Here is an 18675-nt window from a genome sequence, read left to right as displayed (position 1 = left end):
AAAAAAGCAAGCCTCAGTCCTTCAGCAGTTTTTGTTACTTTTTTCCCCTGCCGGGATCTCACTGCTCTTCTGGAAACAAACAATTCCTGGGGCTGCTTGTTCAAAACACACATTTTGCAGCCTTATTACCATAGCAATTCTTTCCAGAGATTATTTCTCCATATGTGATTGGCTTCATGCTGTGAGCAGCTCCGAGACTGCACGAACGGTTCACAGCTTCTTCTCCCCAAGAGGCAGCAGGGGAGTGTGGTCCTGGCTCCCCCTGCACCAATGGAGACGGTGCTGGAAGCGATGCAGGAGTTGATGGGCGGAAGAGATGTATAAACACGGAAGCAGCGTGCCTAATTAATGACCTGAAACCAGCCAGAAAGGTCAGTTTGTTTGCGGGGGACGCGCCCGAGGGACACGTGCTGAATGCGAACTTCGCCGCCGCGCCTCGGAAAGGGCATTGCTGCCCTCCTGGGATGGCAGCTGACGGAGGGGGAGCCATCAGAGGAGGATCGATAGCCGCCAGCCTCACTCACTGGTGCGCGCCCAGGCTATCCCCCCTTGTCTGGCGAGCCTGGTTCCTCGTGGGGCTCTGCTGAGAAGCCAGGCTGCCTTCCGGGGAAAGGGCAGGCTCCTGCAGATCTTCATTGTGCGATGCTGCCAGAGAACAGGCTGTTTTCTGGGCTGTCTTGTCAGACACTTGTTGACTAATTTTGAATTGCAGAGTCCTAACAGCTCATATCAATGCTGTCAGCAGCATACATTCAAAAATTGAGCATCTGGATGCCAACACCAGGGGATTGATATAAAAATGTTATTTACTAGCTGGTTTTTTGCCCCCATGAAGATTTTCTCTACAGTCTTCCAGGGGCTAAAAATTCAAATTTCTTGCCTAATCCTAGGGCTCTGGGAGTTGAATGGGAGCCTTTATGAATATTCCAAACTATCATCAGGAATGGTATAGACTTGTAAAGATGACTGTCTAGTAGGTCAAGGTGTGCCACGGGTTGTTGATTGAGATCATCAGGGTCCTTGCCAGCCCTGGCAGTTTCTGACCACCTTTCATCTCAAGAATTGTGCAGAGCCATGTGGTAACCTGCAGAGAAAATCAAGGGGAGAGCTGGCATTACTGAGTCACTTTGCAGACAGCGCTGAGCACTTCTGGTGTCAATAAAATCACAGAGATGTCCAATGCACAACAATGGTGGCGGTGCGAGGAAAGTGCCTTTGATGAAGCAGGTTTTCTCTCTGAGATGAGTACAATGCCATCCCAGCTGTTCCCCACTTGCAGAGAGCTCTCTTTCTAGCAGTGTTTCTGGAACAAACCCTTTTTCTTCTTCTTTTGGCCTCATATGTTCCCCTTGTGCTCTTTGTCCCAGCAAAGAGAATTGATCAAAGCTCTGCTTTTGCAATGCGGTGGCTTAGGAGCAATGTTGTTAGCTGGGTTTAGCTTCAGGCAGACTGAAGGTGTCTAGCTACAAAAAGGGACAGAAAATCAAGGCAGTTGGTCATATTTTGTCATTTAAATCATCCCGTGTTGGGGAATGCAGGAGGCATGGGGGGAAGGCAGGATGTTTCCAGAAAAGCACCAGCCCAGATCTGGAACAAAGTATCTCAGACAGTGCCTGGTTGCCTTAGTGCAGGTGTTACAGCTGAGCTCAGACTGATCACAGAAGGGGTTATCCATGCAAGTGAGACATGGCCTGCAACCCTCCCCTCTCTGAGTCCTTCCACCAAGCAGTGACCAAGAAGGCTTCTGCCAGGGGTGATGCAGATCCCACATCTGAGGGAGGGGAAGACCCTCAGCTGGGCAGAACAACACCGTCCTCCTGCAGACCACACCAGTCCCCTGCGGCCAGCAGAAGGCAGGAGTTGTTCATGAAGTCCATCATCTCCTTGACCTCCCACCTGGCCTTGCCACAGACTTAGGTGAGTCCCTTCATCCTTGCAGTGAAGTCTGTGGTTATACATTGCATTTACTCTCATATAGAGAAGTTTTGTGTGGGCATATCAGTCGTCTTGGATTCAATTTATAGATTACAAGTCACTCTCTGCAGATTGCCCTTTTCCCAGGCACACCAGTGTAGTGGGTACTGCACTCCTTTGCTCAGACAGTGGGATTCCCCCTCATTTTCCCAGCTGTGTGTTAGCTCCAGAGGCTGTGTTCTCTGGCTCCCAGACCCTGTCTGTCCCATTCCTGCTCCCTCTCTTGGGCGTAATCACTCCTAGGCCTGGCTTATAACATGGTGTGTGGCACAGGGACAAAGATGACAGGGTTTCCTCCATCTCGTAGAGGAAATACATTCATTGGCCGGGGCATTCGGCACGGCGATTAATTGAGAGCAGCCTGGATCTGGAGCACCAAGTGAGCATCATTAGAGTGTGTGAGTGAGAGGACCGGGGCTGGAGTCTGGGTGAGTGATCTGTACAGGCTGAGAGCTGGCAGCGTCGGGGCTGGGCGGGACACCCGGAGCGTCACTATTGCTCCTGTGCTGTTACAAAGCTCCCATGTTGCTGTTGCAGTCATGCAGGTGCATGATGCCAACCCCGGTGCTGTCGGCGAGCACCTGGGGAGGCTTTCCAGGTGCGAGGCACCCTGTGGGAGAGCTGCCTGCTTCCCCTGGGGAGAGAAAAGGGGAAGGTAACGCGAGGGCTGTGTCCAGGAGCGCGTGTGTTGAGTCCGTGCTGTGGAATGGGGGCCGCCGTGGGTGCCCGTGCAGCCGGGTCTGAGCTGGGCTGGGGCTGATCTGGCAGTGGGGGGCTGCCCCCATCCCCTGCTGCTCTGCCGCCCTGTCCTTCCCCAGTGGGAAGCGTGTCCCTGCCGTCGGGGCGGGACGCTGTGGTCCGGGGCGCTCGGCCTGGGCCGGCGGGTGCAGTGAGGCGCCATGGCCACCAGGTGCCACTGCCCCGCCGCGCTGCCCGGGGCCGCCGCCGCCCGTCCCGCGGGGTCCCTCCGTCCCAGCGGGGTCCCTCCATCCCAGCGGGGTCCTCAGGTCAGCCCCGCCTGGCTGACACGCGGGGCCGTGGGGAAGCGCTTCCCTCCGGGCTTACAGCGAGCACGGCCGCACACCCGGCACCCGGAGCGGAGCCCGTCGCTGCCCCCCCGGCACACGGGACGGCAGCTTTCACCCCCTCGCAGCCCGGCTCGGGGCACCCCCGGCTCCCCCGCGGTGGCTGCGCAGCCGCCCGCACGGTGGTCGCCTCCGGCCGCCCCCCGCACGCCCATCCCCGCGGACAGCAGGAGCCGCTCCTCTCCCCGGGCTGGGCGACACCGTGGGACGGGGACCGCGGGGTGCGTGTGTGTGCGCTGAGGTGCCGGGGGCGAGCCGGGGTGCGAATGCAGGCGGGGCCGCTTGGGGAGCGGGTGCGGTGTGTGCGCGGAGCGGGCGGGCGTGAGAGCCGAGCGAGGGGAGTGTGCGGGGAGCGGTGGGCGCGAGTGTCCGTGTCGGGGCGCGGGTGCGCGGTGTGCGAGTCTGTCTGTGTGTGTGTGTGAGAGTGTGGGTTTTTGTGTGCGTGTGCGCGCACCGGGGGCAGCTCCCCACGTGGGGCTGACGCGGCAGCCCCGGCCCGATCCGGGGCTATAAAGCGGCTCGGCGGCGAGCGAAGCAGAGCAGCCGCGGCGGCTGCAGTCCCAGCCCCGGCCCCGCTCCGCCCCGCCGCGCTCGGAGGGTCCCGGCGGCAGCGCCCAGCATGCGCGGTGGGCGCCCGCAGCCCCCCGGCCCCTGGCGCGCCGCTCCGCCCCGGCCGGCGGCACAGTAAGACGCGGAGAGCCGGGCTTGGAGCCGGGCTTGGAGCCGGGCGCGGCGCGGGTGGAGCCGGGGCGAAGGGCGGGGGTGTCCGCGCAGCCGGCGTTGATGTTTAACCTGGAGCGCCCGTTCACGGAGAGGGGCCACTTCTTCTCCTCCATGGAGTACCAGCGACAGCTGGAGGAGGAGGAGGGCTACCCGCCTCCCGGCAGCAACGGGACTTTCAACGACAGCGGGGCCGGGCCGGGCTGGGGCACGCCGTACCCTCTGCACACCACCATCACCCTCATCAGCTTGGCCGGCTTGCTCATGCTCTTCACTGTCTTCGGCAACGTCCTGGTCATTATTGCTGTCTTCACCAGCCGGGCGCTCAAAGCCCCCCAGAACCTCTTCCTGGTTTCCTTAGCCTCGGCTGACATCCTGGTGGCCACACTGGTCATCCCCTTCTCACTGGCAAATGAGATGATGGGGTACTGGTACTTTGGTAAAGTCTGGTGCGAGATCTACCTGGCCTTGGATGTGCTGTTCTGCACCTCCTCCATCGTTCACCTGTGTGCCATCAGCCTGGACCGTTACTGGTCCATCACACAAGCCATCGAGTACAACCTCAAGCGCACCCCACGCCGCATCAAGTGCATCATCTTCATCGTCTGGGTCATCTCAGCTGTCATCTCCTTCCCACCACTCATCTCCATCGAGAAGAAGAGCGGGCAGCAGGCTGACCAGGGGGTGGCAGAGTGCAAGATCAATGATGAGAAGTGGTACATCATCTCTTCTAGCATTGGCTCCTTCTTTGCCCCCTGCCTCATCATGATCCTGGTCTACGTGCGCATCTACCAGATAGCCAAGAGGCGAACCAGGGTACCACCGAACAAGCGAGCAGAGCGCCCTGAGAAGAAGCAGAATGGCTTAACTGACAAGGAGGACCTGCCAGCCACAGCGCAGCTCAACGGAGAGAAGGCGGCAGGAGGCAGCGGTGGGCAGGAGGGAGAGGTCAATGGCATAGACATGGAGGAGACCTCTTCCTCCGAGCACCAGGAGAACAACCAGTGTAAGAAGTCAGAGAGACCGTCAAGAGGAAAGACCAAGACTAAGCTGAGCCAAATTAAGCCTGGGGACAGTTTGCCCAGGAAGACGGAGGAGGAGAGGAACACCAAAGGATCCCGGTGGAGGGGCAGGCAGAACCGGGAGAAGCGCTTCACCTTTGTGCTCGCAGTGGTGATTGGGGTCTTTGTCATCTGCTGGTTCCCCTTCTTCTTCACCTACACGCTGACGGCCGTCTGTGAGAGCTGCTCCGTGCCTGACACCCTCTTCAAGTTCTTCTTCTGGTTCGGGTACTGCAATAGCTCCTTGAATCCCGTCATCTATACCATTTTTAACCATGACTTCAGGCGGGCCTTCAAAAGGATCCTCTGCAGGATAGAGAGGAAAAGGATTGTTTGAAGGAGCCTTTGCTGTGGGCAGGACTAATCAAGACTTTGTAGGAGAGTAAAGCATGTCTCTCTCGGACTGTGCTTGCATGGGATGGTTTCCTTTAGCTTGTGAGCAGGAAGCCTTTAAAACCCGAGAGGAGCCTATGGAAGTGCTGGGAAGCAGCAGTGAGGAGCAGCAGGCAAGTGGAGGTCCGAGCTGTGGCATTTGGCTTTCCAGGGGAGGATGGTCTTTGACTTGCTTGGTTTATTTTGTTAGGGTTTTTTTTATTTTTGCCAGAATCTCTCAGTGGATGTTTTCATGACTGCTCAGTTTGACTCTTTAAAGACAAACAGCGTGCAGCTCTGTGAGATGAACAACAAAAAGGGAGTATGCCACACCAGAGGTGTTGGCTTTATTATTTTGTTGTATCTTTTTTTTCCCTGTTGTATATGTATGAATTTTGACCCTCTTGTAAAATACAGTATTGTATTCTTGAATTTGAATGTCTTAATTTTTGTAAGGCAAGCAGCTTTGAAACTGTGAATGCTTTAATTTTTGACACCTTCAAAGTCTCTCTCTTTCCACCCCCTTAAAAACCCTTCTCTCAAAACCACTGAACAACTAGAGCCATCCCCTACCTGACAGTTTGATAATATTACTAAAATTTTCAATGTGATTTTTTTTGTTTTGGCTATAAAGCTTAGGATCACAGACCTCACCAGACTGGCTATTTTTGTTGTTATTTTTTTATATCATACCTGTTTTCATTTGATTGCTGTGTTGCCTGTGATACAATACAGCTGAGATGGCAACTGCTGTCTTGTTACTCATTAAAGCAGACCCTGATGGAGCGGTGCCTTTGCTGTGCAGGCAGGGATGTCCCAGGCAACCGAGACTATCTCCCCTGCAACGTGAGGCTTGGGACCCAGCCAAGCTCCCCACGAGTTAATCTTGTTTGATATTGTACCAGTCTGCAGCACCGAAATGTGTTCGATGCTCACTCGCTTCCTCCACCTCAACTGTAAATAGATAACATTTCAAAGCAAATAACAGGGCTCTGCATATCAAGTTATCTCATCTGTGTTGATTTGTTGTAGTTTAACTCCTGTGGGATTTCCTGCAGAGAGGAGGGGGTTTGTGCACAATGGGCGTTCTTGTCTTTCTCAGAGGGGGAAAAGTTCAGTTTTTAACCTGCCAGTCTCATTTTTCTAGGACATATTAAAGCATCCCTCTTTCAGTCTTATACAGGGCAAAACTCTGAAGTGGGAAACCTAACTGACATTTTTTCCAGTATTTTATAGTGTGATTAAGCTTTTTTTTTTTTTTAAATATATGTGTAAATATTGTGAGATTGCAGCAGGAGAGAGGGTTAATACTGCTTTTACACTCTTTCCTGAAATGGCTTTCAGCTTTTTCTGCTAAAAAAACCCAAACAACAACAAAAAAACCCCAAACCAAAAACAAAACAAAAGTGGACAGAACAAATCTAACATCCTTGTGCCATGAATAAATTTCTGGAGAACATTTATAGGAAAAGCTTTTTATTTCTAAAAATAAATGAGTCTGCAAGTCTTTTAATGTTATGAAAACAGCTTTATCAAATACTGACAAGTCATAGAAATTGTTTGGAGAAAGCAAAGTTTGTGGAAGTTTCATGTATAAGATGAATTTGCCTTCTCTGGAGTCATATGGAAGAGACTTTAAAAATACCTTTTTACTTTTGAGAAGTGTTCTGTTGATTTTGCTCTCTCTTTTGACTTTGTAATTAACTCCAAGGGTCCTCAGATGCATCTTGGGACCTGGAAAGTAATGTTTACATTCACTTGCATTTTCAGAACTGAATCCTCAAGAGATGAGGAAAGCAAATAAACTGTGCTTTAATGTAAAAAAAAAAAACACCCAACCAAACCACAAGCAGAAGTTGCTATAATGGATGATTATTTTTATTAAATAAAAGAGCGTTTACAGATCAAGTGTGAAAACCCTCTGAACAATCTGTTAGCTGCTTTATTTTATTTTATTGTATTTTATTTTCTGAACTGCTCACTGTTCCTCCAGCAGCCTTGGTCTTGACATTTTTTAAAGGACAGGGGGGAAAAGTGCTTTGTATTTTCTGAAAGGCGTTGTTAGCCCAGGTAGGGAACAATGGCTCCGTTCATTGTGCAGTGGCATAATAACAAATGAGTCCTTAATATTTTTTCAGTATTTCCACTCCTCCTTTGTGCCACAGTGAGAGCATTCACGTGTTTCTTAAAGAAAAGAGCTCAGGGTTTGAGGGTGTGATTTGCTTCCTGGAAATGCAGCCTGGCACTACTGCTGGGGACGCCTGCCTGGCACAGTGTTTACAGCTCTTGAGTTGTGAAGGTTTTTAATAATTAGGTTGCAGATGGGATTAGAAATGATTAGGCTGGAAGGAAACATTTCTTGATGTATGCAGGAGTGTTTATCTGAGTGGGGCTTTGTTTCCAGCTCGCAAGAGCCAGCCAGCCAGGCTCTCTTGCCCTTACACCAGGGCTGCCAAGACCCTCCCTGCAGGAGGTGATGAGGGATTGTTCTCCCACTAAACGTGGAACTGCTTCTCTGAGGCTACCTGCCTCTCTGAGGATGCCGGGGTCTGCTCACCATCAGCTTCGGCTTTGCCACAAGTGCCAGGTAACTCCAAAGGTGGGGAACACTAAAGGTGTCAATCCTGTGAATGCTTTAGTGTGGGCTTTGTTTTGCCCAGCAGCACATGTAACTGTCTGGGAGCTCTGGCACCTGCTCTTCCCACTGTTGGGTTACTTGATGTCATCCTGTTTCCCTGGTATGCTTCTTATTTGGTGAGGAAATGAGTGACCAGGGCCCCATGCTGGAGCTGCTGGTCTCACAGCCCCACTCTGCAAGTGCCACTGGAGTTGCATTTGGAGGTGCTCAGCAATCTGGGAGGGGTCCAGGGCTGGCAGGAGGCATCACTGCTGGGAGTAGGGCACCTAATGGTGGTCCAGAGATGAACATCTTGCTCATCTCATGGTGGCCTTTGCAGGCCAGGGGAGCTTGATTCCAGTAGAGTGTCCTCCTTCCTCTCTCTGGCCTTGGAGGGTTTTACAAAGCAGACCCTGTGGGAGACACCGGGTCAGTGCCTGGGACAGGAGGTGATCCAGCAGCCATTTATTACACTTGCCCCATCCCTCTGGCTGTCTGATGTCTCTGCAGCCAAATCTCTAGTATGGACAATAGAGTACTTTGTTGGGTTTGGGGCTGGGAGATTGGGGCTTTGCTGGGCTTTAATTTGGTGAAGCTTTACACAGCTGAAATGTCTAATTGCTCCTGATTTTCTATGAAAAGGAAGAGTAAGGTGCAAACTCCTGAAATAATGCCTCCAGAACTGTAGTCCTCCCACAGCCTCCTGCCCTCATGGTTCAGCCCAGTCAAATGAAATTCTCACTGGGCTCTTTTGTGCGGTGTAGCGGCTCCCTGCATCTGACAGGGCAGAGCTGCCTGCCTGCCCTTGTGACTAATGTCTGAACTTCCCATCTCCTACTGCCTTTGCTGTCTTCTGACTAAGGCTTCTATTTCATTTCCCCTGAGCTGATGATCATTTTGGTTTCAGCTGTGTCCTGGACCCTCTACACCTGCTGGGGATGGGCACATCCAAGTCTCAGTGGCCCTAAGGCACCGTGGGCTGTGTGGTGGAAGTGTTGGTGTGAAACCACTGTCACTTTCCCTTTGGTAGGTGAGGTCCAGTCCTGCTGCTGCTGAGCCAGTGATCATGTGGTTGTGGGCTTCTCTGGGATGCTCCCTTTGGCTCTGCTCACCCCCATGCCTACCCTGTCTCATTGTGGGGCTGAGCCCTATCACCCTTGCCAGGTCCAGATGCTCAGTTCTTCCCCTTTCCTCTCCTAACTCCCTTCCACGCAGGAGAAAGTTGCCTTATCACTCCCAGCTCATTCCCTTGCAAATGACACATTAAGGGATGTAATGAACCTTGATTGTTTTTTTATAACCTTTTATTTTGGGGCTGAAAGGTTAATGGTGTGAGGGTGGGGAGGGGCACCTGCCTCCCCCACTGGGTGAAGCCATCCAGGCTGGCACAGCAAACAGCGGGCAGAGATGTCACTGCCAGCTTTGCCCTGCAGAGCATTTCTCCACCACTCCCCTGTGTGGGGTGACCCTGCATTCCACCCCTTGTGTGGGGACCCCCGAGGAGAACGCAAAGGTGCCAGACAAAGGACATGCAGGAGGAGTTCAGTGTGAGTTGGTATGTGGGACAAGTGCCCCAAAATGTCCCCAGGGGTGAGCTGCAAGAGCAGGAGGGTTGCCCTTGCAGAGACCTGTGGCTGCCTGCCCAGGGCTTGTCCCTGACCCCCTGAGCCTACTGATATATGTATGCATTTGTTTCTGTGGGGTTTTGGTTCTTGTTCTCTGGGGAGCAAGGAGCTGGTCACATAGAGGAGCCTCTCCAAAATGTTCCAGCAAGGGAGGGACTTGGCCTGAATCATTCTGCTTCCACAAAATGAGTTTCCCAGACCTGGAGGAGCCTCTGTGGATTTCAGTCTGTGTCCATCAACCTTCCCGTGCCATAAGTCCCACCCTGCATCCGCTTCTCCAAGGTTTGCTTCCCTCTGGGTTGGGTGGCTGGCCCCGCTGCCCGTGTGGGTTTTATCAGTGTAAGCTCTTTGTCTTATTTCTTAACATTCCCTGTTCTTTCACCACTGGAAAAGTTCAAAGTCTGTTGAGATTGCTCCTTTATTACAGCCAGTGCCCTGCAGACAGCTCCACTTGGACCTCTCACCACCTCTATCATGAACTACTCTTTGCAGCTGGTTTGTAGGAACACCTCTGTGACTTGTGAAATGCTTGTAGCTGTGTCTGCTTAAGGCTGTTAGTGCCTTATCCCAAGCTGTAGAAATGAAGAGAGAGCAGGGTTAGTGTCAGCCCACCCCCTGCATTAGTCACTAGTACTCACTCAGCTCACAAATGCTCCAGGACCAGATTCCAACTGCTCTGTGTACAGAAAGGGTTTTAGTCTGAGCCCTGGGAAGTCCAGGTGAAGTTCCAGTTGGGGGTCATCCTGCAGTAGTGCTGCACAAGGTAACAGCACACTCCCAAATGTTATCAAGGCTGAGCAGAGGGGGTAGTGAACAGGGCTGGGGGGGCACCAAAAAATGTCTTCTTTGGGTCAGACCATGGCTGGTCCCTGGAGGGAGGTTTGATGCAAGCGGAGGAGGAGGATACCTGCTGTTGTGGGACAGGGGATGTTGGGAGGTCTTGGAGGTGCTGATGCTTGAGCTGGTCATTCAACATCCTTCCTTCTTGGGGGACTTTCTTGGCCATTTAGGTTATCCCCTAGGAGAACTCATTTCCCAAGGAGGACCACCAGTGTTTGAGGACAGCATCTCATATCCAGGTGTATAGGGATGTTAGATGGGTCTCAGCACCCAAATCCAACAGAGACACATGAGAACTAACCATAACAGGGAGCAGGAAGGCATCTCCCTTGCTTGAGCATCGGTGTCATCAGCAAAGGTGTAAACTTGCTGGCTTAAACTGGCTTAAAACTGCTTAAGCTGGCTCTAGGTTAGTCTGTTAGCATGATTGTCAACTCTGTATTGACTGAGTTAGGAGAGAACATCTGTGCTGGCTTGTATCTGAGGTCCTGCTCTCCTTCTGTGGCTCTGAGAGTGGCCTGTAGCAGATTTTAGGGAATAGTGAAGAGAAAGAACCCTCCCCAGGAGGTTTGGGGGTCATTAGGCACTCTGGGATTTCCTGGGGCCAGTGGTGCCTTTTGCGCTAACGGAGAAATTCCACTGACATGTGTTTCCTGTCAGCCATGCTCTGCAGCGGGAGGTCTGGATGGCTTTCAAAAACATGCTTGAGTCAGAACCAGCAACTGGGTCTGTGTGAGAGTAATGGGGTGAATAGGTTTTGTCAGGAGGTGAGATGAGCTGATGTGAGCATCCCTGCTTTCCTGCATGCAATGCCTGCAGCATTTGGCCCATATTGGTTTGGGCACAGCCTAGGGCATTGCACTTGGAGGAGCAGCCTTGAGGTCCTCCAGAGCTGTGTGACCTGCTGCAGGGTTCACTCTCAGACATGAGAAACATTTATTTTAAATCCGCTGCTACATGGAGGAATTGATTGCTCCTTTGCTGATTGAAACAGTTGTGTTTTGCTGGACCATGACTTTATGGCCTTTTTCCTGTTTGTTTTTCAATTGGTCTCCACAGAAAAAAAAAAAAGAATGAGCTTCTCACCACTGGACATCTCTGATGAAATAATTCCTGCTGAAGGCTGCTTTGTCTTCATCTGTGCATGTGGAGTTGCTGCAAAGCTTTCGTCTGAAGATTGAAAACCTTACGGTGTTACTGAAAGATTCTCTGAGTAAAAAAGAAATGTGTATGTAAATATTTAAGACACTGCATCCAACCTTTTGCTTTTCTGAATCGACTGAACTTTTTAAAAGACTGAAATCCTGGATTTTATTACCAGAATAACTTTTGCCACCAGGAAAATTTGGACAAACTATTCCTCTTGCAGACCAAACCCTGCAGAGCTGGGTCTTATGTGTGGCAGACCTGGCAGCCTGGCTGCTGGGATGCTGATTTCTACCCTGCTGGAGCCTCCCCTTTCCCAGCAATTATTCCTGCAGTCATGATCCCTGGGGGTAATCTAGTGATAAGTCCTCTCTGTGTAAAGCTGAGTTTTGCAGATATTTGACTTGAAATGGCTCTTTGAATAAGGTTTGCCGGAATGAGCTTCCAGGTATGGCTGTGCCTGGTGCTGTGCAGCCTTTCCGTCACGAACACAGCCTTCCACGTTCTTCCTCTCTGCTGTGCTGTCACCCAGACAGGGCACAGGGGGCTACAAGTGCATCACTAGAATGATCACTTTTCCCCAGGAGGTACTCAAAATACAGAGCAGCGACATGACTCCAGTCCACCAGGTGAGAGTGGAGTCTCCTCATTTCTCTTAGTTACGGGCTTGACCCGTAACCTAAGCACAACCCAAAGATTTAAACTTCAGAGATGTCAGTTGAAAATAATCCTACATTTGTTCCTTCCAAAACATCTCAAGGCTTTAAACCAGCCTCAAAGAGCCAGAAGAGTTAAAACAGCCAGTTGAAATGGAATCACCTGACTTGCTTACTTTGAAAGATTTACCCTTGTAGGGCCTTTGGCGTTGCTGTCTCAGGATAATGAAGGTACATCCGATACATTTTGAACAGCAGTATAATTACTTTCATCGACACCAGTCAGCGTTTGGGTGAGATGGCTCTGAAATGGCGCAGCAGGGAGGAAAAGAAAAGCTAAGTACTGCTCTGCTGAGTTGGGCACACACTGAGGAGAGCAAGGTAAGCAGTGTTGGATGCAAGGCAATCTTTCATGACTGTTGGCTCTACAGAGCCTAATTAGAGAATGTGTTCTGGCTGGTATGAGTGGGGTTTGGTCCAAGTAGGGTTTCCTGTAGTAGAATAAGATGGTTGTAGCAACAGATACAATGGTGGCAACCACCTTTAAAGCCCAGTGTTATTGGCTTAAATCCTTCGCATCGGAAATTATCTGCTCCTGTTTTAGTTGTTGCTTATTGTTCCCAGAAATGCCTGTTCCTGGCCATTCTTCTGAGTGATGTGTGAGATGTGCAATTGTGTCAGGAGGGTGGTCAAGGCACTGGGAAATGATTCACACCATCCCCATCCATCTGTGAGAGGCCTGGGTTTTATTTGCCCTAAGCCCAATAGCTTTTTTCATCACTTTATCTTCATGGATTCTGACTGCTGAGGATGCAACCATATCTGGGAGTGGGAGAAGGGCACATACTTGTGGGGCTACAAATGAAGTCCATGGAAAATGACATAGAGTGAAACAGGGTGTGGAAAAGGTTGGTGTAAACTGGATGATGCCACTGCACACCCAGCTGCAAAGAGATCCAGCCTGAAATGCTACATGAGGAAAAAATCCACCACAGCAATTCCAGTAACTGACAATATAAAGATAGGACCCACCCCTCTTATTAATTGCCATATCACTTGGGATTGCATAGACTGACATGTTCAAGTTATCAGATGTTTCGAGGAAGAGGTGAATTTTTAGCTGTTGTTTATTCAGATCAAGATTTAATTAATATTAAATAGATTAAATATTTGATGAAATAGACTGAAATTAAATATTTAGTTCCCTCTTCCCCCCAGATAGCAGCCCCAGTGGATGTTTATGTGGGTAGTAAGGCTAGAACATCTTCTGAATATCAGGGAGTGTTCAAAGATCAGAGTTACAAGGAAGCATCATCTGTGGATAGGAATTAAATTTCTCTTGGATCTATGTCTTTGTCAGCCTGTGTGTGAACCCGGTTCTCCTTCCTCTGGGCTTATTCATCTACTATTATCCCATCTACTTGGACTTCAGATACCACTTCAGTATCACCCCTGCTCTTCTGCCACATTCATCTTCAGTGGGGAAAGAGGCTTTGTGGGGAAGGGTTTTCTCTCATGCTTCTCATTTCTCAGGGCAGTGGGCAGCCAAAAACAAACTGGGCAGCAAACAGCAATGCTTCATACAAAATAATTACATCTTACCTCCTGAAGAGGAAAACATGTAGAAAAATGGCATCTCATCTGAAGGAGGGCAGCTAATTCCCCAGTTGTACAGGCTGGTGCTCCCGTGTACCCTCACCAGAAATGGAGTAAGACCACTGTTTCCAAGTCCTGCTGGCAGGTGAGTCTGGTTTGCTGAGATTCTATTGGGGTCTTAGAGCCATTTAAATTGGGAAAAATCTGTAAGATCATCAAGTCCAACCATTAACCCAGCACTGCCAAGTCCACCACTAGACCATGTCCCTAAGTGCCACGACTTTTAAATACCTCCAGATAAGCCAGAATATCTGGATTTTCATTATGAACTTCAAGTACAGTCTTGCAAATTAGTCATGGTCCACTTGCTGCTGCCCTATCATTTACCATGCTGGTCAGTTTGTGATGGTTGGACTCTTTATTGTCTGTTATTTTGCTATTAAAATGAGCTTTGCCTCCCCCTCTGTGGTCCCCTACAACTCTCCCCTGGATAGGGCTTGACTTGTTTTATAAAGGGTTTATCACCTTTGGAAGGATTAAGTCCTTGCTTTCTGCCTTTGTCACCCAATTCTCCTACCCAAGGCTCTCTATGTAGCTCTCAGAAATCAGCAGCTGGGCCCTGGCAGTAGGTACTTAACTAGAAATAGTCTTACTGTCAATATCCTCCTGCCAGTGAGTGGAGATTGAAAAAATGACCCTTGGTTTGGTCCAACCAAAGATTGCTTGGAGCTGCAGTCCCTGCCTACTTTCCTGCTGGCAGGGTTTGATACAGTTCCCTATAGAAGAGAGAGGAATTATCATATTTATAAACCAAATTCAGGTATCTGATCAATTTTACAGTGTCATGCTTTATCTATAATAGCCTGATGTTGCTTTATAACATAGAGTGACAAATAAATCCACTCTTTTCCTGCAGGACTAGATACAGTTTAATTTGTTAGCACAAGAGTACTTACTTAGTTGAATTATTTAGAATTTTTTGTGGAAGTTAAAGCATGTTTGATTCACAGGCAAGGCCAGTTGTGGGCTCTCTCCAGCCACTTAGGGCATGAGGGGGATATATAGGGTTTTTTTCCCAAAGGCACCTTTACCAGGTCTACTCCTTTTGCCACACTTTTCTTGTATCTGAGTGTTCTTGGTGCCACATTCAGGGTCATTCCACCTCCACGTAGCTGACACTGGGTAGTACCTCACACATCAGAGAGAAATGTTGCTGCTGTGAAGATATTGCATGCCACAGCAAGTGGTCAACACATATGGGTGTTCAAAAGGGGACAGAGGAATAAAAATACTGGGATGTGCCAGTGAAAGTTGTGAAAGTTGTGTGAGCTCTTAAGAGGACTTTGAATGGCTGAGGCTGCTTCCTCAGCAGGAACAAATTGATGAAGCCCTGCTGAAGTCTTTCATCTTGAAGCCCAGCACTCATGCTAGACCACACTTTGCAGAAGGTGGGTTAGCAAAGATTTAGGGCTTATCTGCTGGTGCAAGACAGTGAATTAGATTATTTCCCAAACTCCTTCTCAGCTGTAGTTTTGTGATCCTGCATGCGTGTAGAGGGAATTCTGATGACTTAAATGTAATTTAGGTGCCCATGTCTCAAAAGCAGATCCTCAAAACTTAGTCCCAGTGCTGCCTGAACCCCAAGGCCATAAACTCTGCTCTCCTGGCACCTCTGCTTCTGGCTGGGCACAGATCACTGTCCTGGCTTCCATGCACAGGCTTTCTGCCACCTCCCTCAGTACAGGGAGGGTTTCAGAACAGCTTGCACTGTGTCTGGGGCACCTGGAGTCTTCTGTCTTGGCAGCGTGGTACTGTGGGCAACCCCAGTCACATATCCAGGGGGCTACTGATGGGAAATGATGGACTCTGGAAGGGTCCAAGCTGGATACATTCCCTTAAGTTCCCAACTTTTTAGTGCTCGTGTTGGGCCCTTGTGCTGGCACTGGTGATATTTTAGCCAGTGTTTGCTTGGTTTTGGGGACAGTAAGCTTGTTTTAAAAGTATGGACAATATCCTAGCAGTTTTCTAAATACAAGTATTGTCATTACCCAGCAGTATGACCTGTATGTTTAGACAAGACCTCCCATTAAGAGTGAGGGTAAATCCAGCGCTCTCATTGCCAAACAGATTTTTCTAGTCTATTGGCATCTAGAATATTTCAGAAGCAGTAACAGAGTTGTGGCTTGTCCCTCTCACCACTGCCAGCATCGTGTGGGGATGAAGCCAGTGCAATCCATTCAGAGTGGTTAAGTGACTTGCTAGAGGTCAAGTGAAAAAAGTTGTGGTAGATTAATAAAAGATGGTTTTAAATAATGCAATATAGACCAGTTGATGAAGCTTAACAGGACCAGAAAGCTGATCTCATTCAGCTTGATGCGAGGCAGTGCCTGGCCACCTTTTTGGCAGAGGGTAAGGCAGACCTAATCTCACTGTGGTTTTCAGGGACTGCTTGGGGACGGGGAATTTGCTGCCTGGTCTTTGCTGTGGTAATTGTTCTCTGTGTCCTCTGGTGTCTTCAGCATCCCTTTTGGTTTCCTACCCTTGCCTCTGATCCCTGCCAGGAGGAACATAGCCCCTGTGCTGAAGAAGGACATCCCTGGTCTGGGTGGGCTCCTGAGGCCATGCTGTTCACAAGTGTCCAGGAAAGGCAGGTCTGTACCTTGCTGATGGTGGGCAAGGGAGCCTGGACTTAAGGCTCACAAAGGCCCATGATGATAGTCCTTGCTTGGGGTATTGCATTCCACTTCACCCTGACCCTGAGAAATAGCTTTTCTTTCCTGAAACTGGACCCTCCTCCAAGAAAAAGCTCAAAAATATTTTGGAGGCAGATGCAGAGAATCTCACTGAGTTTTGACAAAGTTCAGTTTACCACTGCTCCCTACCTCTAACCATCTAAGTTGCAGACTTTCACTTAACACTGAGACCATAATCTATTTATAGAATTGTAAAATAGGGATGCTCATAGTCACAAGCAGTCACCTGGGGAAGGAGCCAAACCATGGGGCTCCCTGCCTTACTCTGCTCTCCTTTCCATGGCTGTGGGTTGCCTGCAGCTCAGCACCAGTTCATCTGCAGACACCAGCACCCCATGCTTGCTTTGACTCAGGATGCTGCTGCAACACCTCGTTAAGTTGAGATCCTTTTTCTAGGAATATGCTGGGAAAACCCAAACAAACCTGTCTTTGTTTCTATGTCTCACCTCTGTGCTGCTGAGTTGCCTTGAGTTTCATTGCCAGTAGGCAGCAGAGCCCCCACACCTATCAGGGATGTCTTTTCTATTGTCCTGACAGGATTTCTCAGAACTGTAATCATAGCCAAGCAGAGAAAACCATTTCCAGAGCAGATTTCTGAGGGGTCCCACAGGAACACAGCCAGGCAGGCAGGTCAGCACCTGGCAAAGCCAGCCCTTGCTGGCGGCTCTCCTCTCTGTTTGATGGATTGCACCAGGCTCTTGATCTGCATTTTTAACTGTGAGGGACTGGTAAGGGCAGGATCCTCGCAGTGTGGGCAGGTCTTGGAAGCTGCTGTCTTAATGCATGGACGTCAGTGACACCATGCAAATGCTGAACAGACCTGCTGTCACCCATATATGGCCCTTGGATTGGGGCTTCCTCTACTGGAGAAGAGAATTAGGTGATGGCTGAGCTGATTGTATTTTTGCCTTGTGACACAGAGAAAGGCACACGCAAGAGGAACTCAAAGAGAGTGTGATTAATGTACTTCTAGAATCGGATTGTTTAATGCAAACGGCTTTAGAGATATGACTAAAGTAGGAAAAGAAACTTGGAAAAGACCCCATTTGGGATAAAAGCAAAGAAGGCTATTTTTTGCAAATACCGGGATAGCTTCTTCTAAAAATAATATCTTGGATGTCTGTTCGAAAATGAGAACCAAATGCGATTCTGAACGGTCTGATGCAGCCTGTCATTTCAGAGGAGGAGGGATGGAGACCTCTCATTGGAGGCAGGGGATGTGCTTGCAGGCTCTGAGACATGGCAGAAACCACGCTGTGCAGAATCCAAAGCTGTCAAGCTTTGGAAGGAAACCTGGTTGCAGGCAAGCAGCATTTGCCCACAGGCTGCTGAATTGCAGGTTCGCATGTTGCTGTGTTGGCAGCCATTCTCAGTCATAGCTCTAAAAAGATTTTTGAGAGTATGTAAGAGTTTCTAAGAGTCAGGAGAATGGCATGTGGATGGCCGTGGTTTCCCATAAGCAATGGTATTCACATACTCAGGAAAAGGAATTGCACACAGTTAACTTCTGGTGGGTTTTGTTTTCTTTTTTTTTAAGCAGAAACAGGAATAACATCAAAAGATGGAGAAAAAGAGGGAGTGGTCCTTACAAGAGAAGCCATATCAGAGCTGTCTTTCTGTTCCACTATTTCAGGCCCTTTTTTTTTTCTTTCCTTGCCTCTCCAGTGCACTGTTGCTAAGAATCTAGCAGAAGCAGTGAGGTGGGTTTCTCCTCTTTCTGCACGTCTTTACCTCAGCCTCTCGAGCAGATTTTTTTCATCAACCAACAGCTGGGAACACTGTGTTCAAAGTGAGTTCAGGTTGCAAACATCGATGCCAGTGCTGAAGCCCTTCAAATGATTGAAACCCTTCAGGGTACCCTTTGGTACTAACTCAGACAGCATACAAGCAGTTTTGGAGTGTTTTCATAGACTTCTCGCTAATCTAATATTAAGCTCTGCTCCAACTTTGCCCTTTCCAAGCAGTGACCCAGCAGTCCTCTGGCCCTACTGCTTAAAGCTTATAAGAGGATTTTTTTTCCTTTGGAGCTGATGAATGTGAGTGTGTTTTATTTGAAATGTACTGATCAGAGCACTCCACTTCGGGCAGCAGTACAGGGACATGCACCCTCCAGAGAGCATGCTTCTCCAGCCCTGTCTGATGGCTTCACCTCCTCTTTGCAATGTGTACTAGGGAAAGGCTCACTGCTTCCTTTATGATCAGTGTCCGTGAAGAACACGATGAGAAGGCA

The 18675-nt window shown here is 49.6% G+C and overlaps 1 protein-coding gene and 1 long non-coding RNA gene across 2 annotated transcripts in view; both read left to right on the top strand.

Annotated features, from left to right (window-relative positions):
• Positions 1-3289: 3289 nt before the first annotated feature.
• On the top strand, positions 3290-6467 carry ADRA2A (adrenoceptor alpha 2A). Its single transcript, XM_051799915.1, has one exon. The coding sequence runs from the start codon at positions 3843-3845 to the stop codon at positions 5175-5177; it is 1335 nt and encodes a 444-aa protein (XP_051655875.1). The 5' UTR covers positions 3290-3842; the 3' UTR covers positions 5178-6467.
• Positions 6468-12257: 5790 nt separating this feature from the next.
• The window catches only part of LOC127476709 (uncharacterized), a 31062-nt gene continuing 24644 nt past the window's right edge, over positions 12258-18675 (top strand). The window contains exon 1 of the long non-coding RNA XR_007906716.1: positions 12258-12477. This is a non-coding gene — a long non-coding RNA (uncharacterized LOC127476709). The remainder of the gene's footprint in view (positions 12478-18675) is intronic.

Source organism: Manacus candei, unplaced genomic scaffold, assembly GCF_025592945.1.
Source record: "Manacus candei isolate 608988 ecotype Guabito, Panama unplaced genomic scaffold, ASM2559294v1 h1tg000050l, whole genome shotgun sequence".
Classification (NCBI taxonomy): Eukaryota; Metazoa; Chordata; class Aves; order Passeriformes; family Pipridae; genus Manacus; species Manacus candei.
Note: the sequence above shows the minus strand (reverse complement) of the source record. Positions and strands in the feature narration are given on the sequence as shown.

Bases quoted from the DNA above. Each gene is read 5' to 3' on its own strand.
- ADRA2A (XM_051799915.1), top strand. From the start codon at position 3,843: ATGTTTAACCTGGAGCGCCCGTTCACGGAGAGGGGCCACTTCTTCTCC.